This window comes from Sitophilus oryzae, unplaced genomic scaffold (assembly GCF_002938485.1).
Source record: "Sitophilus oryzae breed Bouriz unplaced genomic scaffold, Soryzae_2.0 scaffold_465_pilon_pilon, whole genome shotgun sequence".
In the NCBI taxonomy this organism is placed as follows: Eukaryota; Metazoa; Arthropoda; class Insecta; order Coleoptera; family Curculionidae; genus Sitophilus; species Sitophilus oryzae.
The window spans coordinates 6,350,562-6,362,440 of NW_022147046.1; the positions used below are offsets into that span (position 1 = coordinate 6,350,562).

Below are 11,879 nucleotides of genomic sequence, written 5' to 3' on the forward strand. Positions count from 1 at the left end.
TATTCATTAAAGCCTCTATATTTCATTAGTGGTTACTAACATCATCAGGAGGTACTAAGTTACAAGAATCATTTTTCTTTACAACAAAGCAATCCAGCGAAATATAGAGGCTTTAAAGAATAAATGAGTGTCATTGAATGAAAACAGACCGATATAACCTGAGATTTTATTCTTTATACTAAAGGTACGGTCGAGAAACAATCCTTAAAAAGAAATATATACAGGGATATAAACAAGTTTGTAATTTATACTGATATACAGGGTGTTTCAAAAAACATGTGCCATCTCTCGTGGAGAGATTCCTTATGTTAAAATTAGATTTATTTTTCATATCAACACAGGTCCGATTCTGCTTTGTTTCGTAGCTACAGGGTGTTGAAATTTTAATATGTTCTCGATTTATTATAATTTTCGTCCAAGTACTTTTAGCGTTTCGAATGAAATTTTGAGGGTAAAAGTTATTATAAATGCGACATATTTTAAAGCTTAAAAAGTATCGACATATTCACTACCTAAGTAGCATTTGGACGTTATCTAACGTCGGGTATACGTCGCGTTCAATAAACCCGACATCGGGTACCAACGTCGGTTCGACCGCCTGACGACCCTTATTTGCACCTAAATGGGGAATACAGATTCGGGTCGCCTCAACGTCGGTATCTGACCTAATAGGGAATGTAATTCTACCAATTACCAACGTCATATTACGTTGGATTTTAGTTACTTATAATTCGTCGCTAAGCACTTACGTTACGTTTGGTTTCATATTCGCTACCAAGAATACATAAAAATCTAACCAAACTACCTAATTACAAATGGATTCATAATCACTTCTCGAATATAACTATAAGTGCCTATCTAATTTCATATTATAATAATTCTGAATCATTAATCCAGACATCAGTTTTGTCAACGGAAGTCACTTTTTTGATATATATGATTAAAATACTCCGGAAAACAACGAGCGTCTTCAAAATTAGGTGGATTTATGAAATAAAAATATCTATAAAAAAGTTACTCGCAAAATATTTTTTTAATTTTCTAGCTGGTTTAATCATAAAACTGTACTGTGGTTCCCCCCAAACTCAACCTTATCAATATTATTCTACTAGAAATCGAATGTGAATATAAATTTTAAAAACAAAAAACGATTTTAAAATGGCTGACAATCGGATACGTGTTAAGAATGGCCGATTTCTGTGTCCGACTTAATATGAACTACCAATATACCAATTCCGACCGGGTCTCCAACATTAGTCGTCTCACACGACCGAAGTCATCAAACCGGACGACCGGCAATCGTATTATGACGTATATAATTCCAACGTACGCCACGTAACCTCTTAGCGTATCAGTGATTTGTGGATTTGTACAACTATATTTTAGTTTTTGTCTTCTCCTTAAAAAAATGGGCAGCCACTTTTTTAAGCCTAACCTCACATGTGGGAGGAGGATGGGGTCTGCTGGTTTCCTAAGCTTAAAAATGAAATTAAGATGCACCAGTGTAATACAGCATCTCTTCCGGATAAAAATCATTTATGGGTGGAGGCAAGACATCACTACTACTATTATTATTTTGCAAAAGCCTCGACCTCTTTCTGTAAAATGTAGATGAATGTCTAAATGCCTTTTTAGTGTTTTTTTAGGCATAAGTTTGTTTACAAAAAGTTTTTATTAGGTTATGTTCATGATGTTCATTAGGTCGCAAATGCTACTTAATTGGTTGTATTTACGGACGTAAATAGAGATACGTAAATTAGGTTATAAATATGAACATAAAATACAACAAAATATAATTGGACGTTACTTTAGGGATTATCAGTGAGACGTATCCGATTCGGACAACGGGTAGACGTCGGGCTAGTTCAAGTATATGTACGTCGTGCAATCCAACGTGGGAACGACGTTGGGATATTAATAAAAATGGTACGTTGTTATTTTGTACGTCGACAGATTGTTGGATTTACCGACTCAGATCCAACGACGTCGCTTTTAATAGGAAAGCGACGTCACAGGTCGTATCACCAGCACCCGACCTAAATTTGCACAAAGTCTGACGTCGCTTCAGGTCAGATTTAGTTCGAAGTCAGATAGATGCTATTTGGGTAGGGACGTGCATATGGGTTATCACTTGAACATTTTTCTAAACAAAGCATGTACGCCACGGACTTTTTTTCTGGCAAAAACCAGTATCCGGGACGGTTTCACAGAGGCTAGTTGAGGAGGGCTTCATCAGGGACGCGCCAAGTATTTTCGGCGCCGTCGTGCCAAATAAGGGTAGGCGCCTTTCTCCAATACAGTGCCACCTTGATAATCCGAATCATCATTAAACCGGATTATTCAATAATTCGGAGAGACATTTCAGTTGCATTGTGTACTTTATAATCCGGATTTTATGACACTCGGTAATCCGGACCTGCGTTTTAGGCGACTGTTTCATTCAAATTACATATTATACATTATGTAAATCTAAATCGGTGCTGGGGGATTCCCCGAACTTCCTAAATTCGGACGGGTTTAACTTCTAGGCTTCACATAAATAGTATGCGTCCTTGATTTGCTTGCAATGCATCGCGTCCGAAGAGTAATTACAATAAATTGTTTGTTGTTTGGTATATAAGGTTATCAACACTTTTTTACGTGGCTACAAACATATTAAAATGACATCTAAACGAAAGCATATTACACTAACAATTAAACAGAAGTCCGATGTATTAGAAAGACTAGCTCGTGGTCAAAGTGGAAAAGTGTTGGCAAATGAATATGGAGTAGGGACGTCAACAATTTCTGATATAAAAAAACAAACAGAAATTTAAAAGGTATGATTCATTTTACAAATCATTTCAGACATGTATTGTGTAACTAACTTCTAGATTTATCGCCAAATGTGATTTTGGTCCTGGCGCTAGAAAGACCCTACGAAAAGCCAAATATCCAGAAATGGAAACTTGTTTGTATGCTTGGTTTTGTACGCAACGATCAAGGGACGTCCCAATTTCCTATGAAATTTTATCTGCCAAAGCAAGACAGCTTTACACTGAAACCTATGGGAACGACAATTTTAGAGCTAGTAGAGGCTGGATATTTAACTTCAGAAAAAGACATGGTCTGCGTGCTTTAAAAGTATGCGGCGAAAAACTGTCAAATGATCAAAGTACCGTCGATCCTTTCCTTACTGCATTCGCAGAGAAGATAAAAGAATTAAACCTCGGACCTACTCAAATATACAACGCAGATGAATCTGCGCTGTATTGGAAGATGTTGCCTGAGAAAACGCTGGTTCGTTCTCAGGAGAAAACCGCACCGGGTCGAAAAATAAGCAAAGAACGTGTTACTTTTCTGGTATGTTGTAACGCTGATGGTTCACAAAAATTGAAGCTGTTAGTGGTGGGCAAGGCAAAAAATCCAAGGGCTTTTAAAAACGTAAATCTTCCTGTAGAATATAAATCATCTGCCAATGCATGGATGACTACAGCAATTTTTTTAGACTGGTTTCATTTCTCCTTTATTCGTCAAGTCAGAAGTCATCTGAGAAGCCTTAATTTGCCTGAACGTGCTCTACTGATCGTCGATAACGCCTCTAACCATGGGTCTACAGAAGAGCTGACTAGTGAGGATGGACAATTTACAACACTATTTCTTTCACCGAATTGTACAGCACTTTTGCAGCCTATGGACCAAAATGCAATAAGACTGACAAAATTATTTTATCGGAAACGTCTTTTAGCCCATATATTATCTAGTAACGAAGAAAACGTTGTTAAATTGCTGAAAACCATCAAAGGACGCTGTTTGCCTACTATACAATGCTTGGGAAAAAGTTTCTCCCGAAGTCTTGAAAAAGTGCTGGCATAAACATTTGGCAAAACTTGGACATTGAATATGACGCTGAAGATCTGATTCCTTTGAGTCAATTGCGACTCAATCTAATCTCATTGAATGAAGAAGTGAAAGGTAAGGAAAATACAATTGTTTAGACTTCAATACTTTTTATTGTTAATTTATATTCTTACAGATGTTTCGAATATGCTGAATGTTCTCTCTGAACAAAATCTCACGGATGTGGAAATATCCAATTGGATTGAAAATGATGAGGATTTGTTACCACTGGAAGACGTAGACTCGGACGTAGGTGGTATAGATGAACAACGCGAAAGTGATAATGAAGGTTCCGAGATGAATAATACAAACCAGACTGTTAAGGTTATTACGAATGATGAAGCAGTTAAGAGTTTTAATGTATGCATTAAGTGGGGCTGAAGAAAATGATATTCCTTTGACTGCAGTTCTTGTGCTCCAAAGATTAAAGGAAGCGGCCTTTATAATGAATCAAAAAAAGAACAAGCAACAAAAAATTACAAATTATTTTACAAAATAAGTTAGTTTAATAAAAAAAAATGTTTTTGAATGTTTTCATGTATGTTCTATTTTTTAATCATTTTTTAATAAATATGTCAATTTCCAATACAAAACTTGTCTCGCTTCAGTAATCCGAATTATTTATTAATCCGGATCACCGCGGTTTTAATTAGTCCGGATTATCGAAGTCGCACTTTATTATAATATTAAGCCAAAATTTCCAATGACCAGCGGCGCGGCCTGGTGACATTGACATTGGTGGATAATATATTTTCACCACTGGCGTTCATAGATAAAAGTATTACTTAAATTTTATGTTAATTTGTTGATAAGTTCCAAAAAATGGTTTTATTATTTTTTAAAGTCAGTGACCGCAGGCGCGTTTAGGGCTTTGGCGCCGTCGTGCGCCGCACGACCTTGCCCATATGAACGGCGCGTCCCTGGGCTTCATAGAGGTATACCAAAATTTATGGCACGAATGGTTGTCATCTCGGCGCACTCAGTGATGAGGCGTTCTGGTGTTACCCCATTTTCCCCACAGAATGTGCATTCGCTGCTGTTTCTTAGCTTCAATACACTGAGGTGTTCGTTAAGGAGACAGTGTCCTGTTAAAAACCACGTGACAATTCAAAAATTGTTCTTATTTAAACTACAGCGAGGTGTTTCTCAAAGTTGTACATTCTTAGTATGTCATCCACTGGGAGTTAGAGAAGTGGAATTTCCTTATGAGGGTGTTCCAAGCCCCTAAGCTGACACTTCTCCCAGTACTATTTACATCAATGGCTATTCTAATCATTGACACGTTGGTATATCTACTGACGACAACGTGCGGTGGTGTTAGGTCTAGAATGGACCTCTATTGTTGGCTGTTTGGCATGGTCTCATGGCAGCTGTGATGCAGATGCATGCCAGTCTCTGTAGTTTGGACAGGTGTTGCCTTGCTGTACGTTGCTCTAGTTTTATATACCAAGGAACTACTCCTTATATAATGATGGGTCTTACTATCATGGTATATATCCTGCGCAAAATGTTAGTGGCGCTATTTCCCACCAGTCTTCTACATATTATGCGAGCCTTTGTGGCTTTGTTCTTAATAAATAATAATAAATCTTAATAAGCCTCTTCCATAGGAGTTTTTTGTTCAGTGTTATTCCCAGTTATTTGACTTCCTGTGATGGCAGTACTTCTTTTCCATCTAGATGGATTCTTTTCAAGTTTTCAAACTTCGCTTTCTGGTGGATGCAACTACCGCCGTTTTTTCCAAAGTTGGTTATTAGCCCGACAGTTCTGTACCATCTTTTAGTGATACGAAGTCTTCTTTCGATAATATCTTCGTGTTTTTCCCGAGCGATCATGACTATGTAGTTTCATCCACTAGTAGTATACTCTAGTATTTCATCCACTACCAAACACTACAGTAGGGGGAGGTTACTCCACCTTGTTGAGTTCCTTGCGTTGGTTTGGAACTACAGTTTTGGTACCCATCTGAGCCTCTGCTGACCATGTTGAGAGCATTTCCCAAAACCAGCAAATTATCTCTAGAGATCGCTTAAGCACTTTGCGAGGTATGTTGTCAAACGCCCTCGCAATGTCCAAGAAGGCACAAATTGCTGTTTCTTAACAAGCTATCCAAGCTTGCCTATTTTAGTTCGGTAAATTGGTACAAAGCACATTCTCTGGATGCACAAGGCATAAGCATATTTGTATTTTGTGCGCTACCCTTTGGCTCCTCAAGTCATATGCAATGTAATATCTATATGTAAAACATTAGGAGAATAAGAAAAAATATTATGTTGGGAATATAATTTTATTTATAACATATTACTATATCGGTACTATACATTAGATCAGCTCGTCACTTTTTATAATACCAATTAATCAAAGGTTCATTCAAGGTTATGATTTAAACTTTAACATAAATAAGAGTAATCTAAAAATATATATAAAAATAAAATATATGCAAATTGTAATAGAAGGTTATACCTATCGATGAAAGTAAATAAAAGTTTCGTGTTAGACTGACAGATTTAATCATTAATTTATTTAAAATAAATCATTAATCAATCTATGACAAATGCGTTGACGTGAACAATTTGTGTTGGGATTGAACTTGTTTAAATATAACTTATGTGTATACAGAGAGATTTGTGTATTAGCAATAAAAAAACTTTTATTTTTACATTATGTTTTTATATTTTTATGAAAAGCATAAAATAGACTTTTGAAAATAAAATTATTCCACAATTTCTTTCTCAGTTTAATAATGTTTTTGTTATGAGTCCAATGGTATCAATGAATGCCAATTTTATATTCTAATTACTTATTAAAAATGTTATTAGACTTTAAAGATTTAATGATTTTAGATACCAACTACTTGAACCTACTAGTTTCATACTATCAAAAGCAGTTGATTCCCTCCATGAAGACAAAATACTACAGTGTTAAAGTCCAGATTTGTTAGCCAACTCTATCTTTTTTAAACTACAAAGGAAATGTTAATAACAGCAGGATAAAGTACGGATTACAACACGTCTTTGGACAAGACATATGGCTGTCAAGCGCTACCTGAACAAGCTCAATCTGCATCAAGGAAGACTATGCTGCAAACTCTACCTTAAAGATCTTGAAACAACAGAGCACATAATGATATGTCACTGCGAGGCCCTGGGTCGCAATTGACACTTTCTATTTGGGTACAGCAAGGCTAGAACTTGGATCTGCACAAGCTGATACAGGGCACAGGATTAGGAGACTGGCTGCGGTAATTGAAAAGGGACAAACACACTAGAGCTTACAGGTCACAGTGTTTCTGGCATAGGATAATATTGAGGAAAAAATAATAATTGAGTCTGGTTTTATTCATCTAAATCTTTTGTGATGCTTGTTTTTAGGGTTTCGTACCCAAAGGGTAAAAACGGGAACCCTATTACTAAGACTTCGCTGTCCGTCCGTCCGTCTGTCACAAAGGTCTATCTTATGAACCGTTATAGCTAGACAGTTGAAATTTTTACAGATAATGTATCTATGTTGCCGCTATAAGAACAAATACTAAAAATAAAATTAAATAAATAAATATTTATAAATGAAAAAGTACCTTCAACAAACATTATCTTTTAAGTAAGAATTTTACATAGAATCTTTCAAGTGCTCGGTGGCCGCGTGGTTAAAGAGTTAGGACTTTACGCTGCTATGACGTTGGAGCCGTAGTAAGGCAGGTTCGAATCCTAGTCAAGGCGACTTTTTTAATCGTTTTTTTTAATTTTTACATATTTTATATTTATTTGCTGCATACATATTTATTATTGATTAATACAATTTTAGTAATGTGTTTCTTTTTTTTTTTTTAAATTACTTATACGCCCATTCAAAATTTCAGCTAAATCGGAAAAAAAGTTTATAATAATATGGTGTCTAATGTAGTATAGATAATGAATAGTACCCTTTGTGCGCGAGTCCGACTTGCACGTGACCAATTTTTTTAAGCATATATCGTCCCATAGAACTCTGCGATATCTAGAGTTTTCATAATATGATCTTTTATTTCAATGTCGACGTTTTATAATTTTTAAAAGTTTTCTTATTATAAAATATTCTTCTTTAATATAAGATGAGAAATAACTTCCGCACTGTATTTACTATGTCCCTATAACAAGTATTTGAGAGAGATCCATTCATCCAATCGAAAAAAACAGACCAGTATCCCTAAAAAGAATAATTAAAATAGCATGACACAAACATCTGTGAAAAATACATAAAATTAGTTTTCCCTCCAAAACCATTCACAAAACCAAGTTGTTTTATCTCCGAAAAAATCTCCGACATCCGTCTCTTTGTGCGCCAAGTAGCCAAAAGCACTTTACCGATCTTAATTGTACACAATGTGCTACTAACGAATCAATAGATACCCGATAGTTATCTACGTTGACCGGTCGATAAGCTACCGTTAATAAACAAAACAGTCTAGATGCATTATGGGTAAAGAATAGACGACGTGATTATAATAAATGTTGTTGGAAACTTATTGTTGCCATTGCTTTGTTGTACTAGACGAGTGTATGATTGGTGTAGTGTGTATTCTGCTCGAGAGGCGAGTAACTGAAGTAGTAATTTAACATTTTATCGAATTAGGCTCGATTTAGAAAATTATCGGTTAGCATGATTTTCACTTTTGTGAACTAGCAGTGACGCGTAAGATATATCTACAAGTGATATAGAATAAGCAAATAAATAATTTAAATTATCTTTGATAAATTATGTATAATATTTAACTTTTTTAACTTAGTAAATAGTCCAGACTGGGACAATATTTTAACCGTTATACCAACAGCAGAGAATTTAAAATATTTTGGGGAGTTAATCATCCCGATCTTACAGATCTATTGTATGTTCCCCATTATCATACAGTCCCAGTACCTGAGGCGGCTCCACAGAGGCTAGCTCCCCATCTCCGACATCAGCCGTACCAAAGTTTATGGCACGAATGTTTGTCGTTTCGGCGCCCTCAATGATGAAATGAGTTGTTTCTCAGCTTGAATCCACTGAGGTGTTCGTTGAGGAGACAAGACCTGACGAGACGAGAGCGGGACGAGAGTGAGGCCAGAGCGAGACGAGAGCGAGACGAAAGCGAGACATCTTCTATCCATTTTTTGGGGTAAGCCTGCCACGAGACAAGCGCGTTGGATCACAGTGAAAGGAACCCAAGCACATATTAACCCTCCGGAGGTTTCGTGCGGACTCACAGTCCGCAGGTACCTATTTTTCCGATAATTCGAAAATCTGGAAACATGAGATGCTGCGCCACCTAGTATCTTTCTGTCTCTAGTATCTTCAGGTAGATGAGGCAGTTCCGCATCAGTAGTTTGGAAACCGATATAATAGTTGCGATCTGAGAGATTTCGGTTTTTGACAAAATCGACAGGGAGGTCCCGAGGAATGTTTTCGAAAAATTTTGGAAAATCGATTTTGCTTATTTTGTAATATGTTGTAGTGCCGAATGTGTACTTTACAAAAACGGTATAGTTTTTGAGATTCACACCTTTTGTTCCAGAGATATTTGGTATTAAATGTTTCGAAAAAGAGAAAAAAATATTTCTTTTGTAGATTTTCTCAAATAACTCGAAATCTGTTAGAGATATCGGAAAACGGTTTTCAGCATTCAATTCTACATAAAATTAACTATCAGTGGGTATATTTTAGTTGGGATCTGAGAGATTTCGGTTTTTGACAAAATCGACAGGGTACCGAGGAATGTTTTCGAAAAATTTTGGAAAATCGATTTTGCTTATTTCGTAAAAATATGTTGTAGCGCTGAATGTGTACTTAACAAAAACGGTATCGGTTTTGGGATTCACACCTTTTGTTCCAGAGATATTTGGTATTAAATGTTTCGAAAAATAGAAAAAAATATTTCTTTTGAAGATTTTCTCAAATAACTCGAAATCTGTTAGAGATATCGGAAACATTTTTCTCTTTGCATCTATAACTTTATTTTTTATTCATCATTCTACAATAAAGATTGTCTGTGATATTCAGATAACGGGTTTTTCATTAACCTTTCGGAGGTCGCGCGCGGACGGATAGTCTGTAAGTACCTATTTTTCCCGATATTTCGAAAATATGAAAACATCAGATGCTGCTCCGCTTAGTATCCTCCTGTCTCCGCATATTTTATGAGAAATGTACGTTTGCACATCGTTTAATTTAGTTAGTACTTTTTTATACTCATATGCGGAGTGTCAGTCCGCGCGCGACCGTTTGTGATACTATTTTACATCAATAATTTTATAATGTCGAACAAGGTAAGTTATTTTACTGATTTGTTTTAATTGAAAATGAGCAAAATGTAATAAAAAAAGTTAATAATAAACTTTTTTTATTAAATAAGTATTATTTTTTAGATGTACCTACTCTGCAAGAAAGATTGCAACAGCTCATGCAAGTCTGTTTCAAATCAAATCAAATCTTTTTTGTTTGAACGAAGATGACGAATTAACTACTGAACATGACGATGAAAAGGAAGAACGAGGAGTGGATATTATAGAAAGGCATGTGCCCAAAATAAATTCTGATACTGAAAAATAAATTTCAGATTCTGAAGCACTGAAAACAGTATTACCAGAGGATCGGCACTACAGAATTATGATAGGAAAACACAGACCAACTCGTTACTCTTTGTACAGTGTCACAATTTCGTATGTTTTGAGTAAACACAAATATTCTGTAATCACTCTTATACGGATTGATTTTTCCATTATTATTAATTATTTTTGTTTTTGAATAACATTTATTAATTTGTTTTTTTGCTTGTTTTATGTTATATATTTTATGTTTATGTTTGCTATTTATAACGAAGCAAGTAAATAAATAATTGTTATTTTTATTACCATATTATTTCATGTCTTTACACCACTAGAAACGCATAAGACCTCTTGAATTTAGCATGCGGACTCAGAATCCGAGCGCGACCTTTCATGTAACAAATAAAGCAGCACCTCCGAAAGGTTAAATTGTAATTGAATATAACAAACGATGATCATAATAATAACGCATACAGTAATATCTTTAATTTTTAACATGGTATTTTGTTCGTCGTATTTTATTCATCGTCGGTTTTTTTCTTTTTGGTTGTTTTTGCCCTTAACTGGTCATTTGTTTCTAGACAATTTTTTTGTCTTTTACAAAATACGTTTTTAACGTTTTTAGAACAAAATGTTAAATAGAAAAGTTATAGGGAAGGCTAAGAAGCACATTTTAAAGTTACATTTTTTAATGAGAATACCCTATTTTATTATAACTATTTGCAATTCGGTAACTTTTTTGCATATGATAAAAATTAAAGGATTTTGTAATAATTCAAAATTCAGAGCTAATATCTCGCAGTCGAGCGAGCCTACCAAAAACATGTCTAGACTGTGTCGCGAGCTTTCTTTGATCGGCCGTCGCAAAACCGACAGAGGACGGATAGCAACGAGACTCCGTGGGTTTTTTCGCGAGACCCGTCCACGCTCTCGTCTCGTTAGGTCTGGACGCACCTTTAGAAACCCCGTGACAATCCAAAGATTGTTCTTATTTAAATCAAGGAAAATCTTTGATTTTTCTCGGTCGTAAGTTCTGAAATTTTTTTTCGAGTGTCTTAGACCGTTGGAACATTCCCATTCCAGGTTACGAATGGAGTCTTCCAAGTTCTTGAGTTTCGCTTTAAGTTGGTTTCCACTTGGAAATCAGAACGCTTCTGGATCAGTTAGTGGAGTGTTCGCTCCTTTTCTAGCTAGATCGCTTGGTGTTTCATTGCTTTCTATTTCTTGGTGAGCGGGCATTCAGAGCAAGAGGACTTTATTTTCTTTGCCTAATTTGTTCGGCTTTTCTAAGCATTCTTTGATCAACTTCGAATTGATGGTTACTGACTTGATCGCTTTTAGAGCTGCTTGACTATATATAAGATGGTTATTTCCTGTTTTCGATAGTTTCTATCTAAGATAAATTGTACGCATATGTCGATACATTTCGTAGGTTACTGCCTG

General features: G+C 35.6%; 1 protein-coding gene across 1 annotated transcript; it reads left to right on the forward strand.

The window, feature by feature from the left end:
• The first annotated feature begins 2,763 nt into the window (after window positions 1-2,763).
• Window positions 2,764-10,440, forward strand: LOC115885924 (jerky protein homolog-like). Its single transcript, XM_030904953.1, has 5 exons — window positions 2,764-2,768; window positions 2,874-3,790; window positions 4,016-4,239; window positions 7,251-7,267; window positions 10,257-10,440. Exons 1-5 carry the CDS (start codon window positions 2,764-2,766, stop codon window positions 10,438-10,440), a joined length of 1,347 nt encoding a protein of 448 aa, XP_030760813.1.
• The last annotated feature ends 1,439 nt before the right edge of the window (window positions 10,441-11,879 follow it).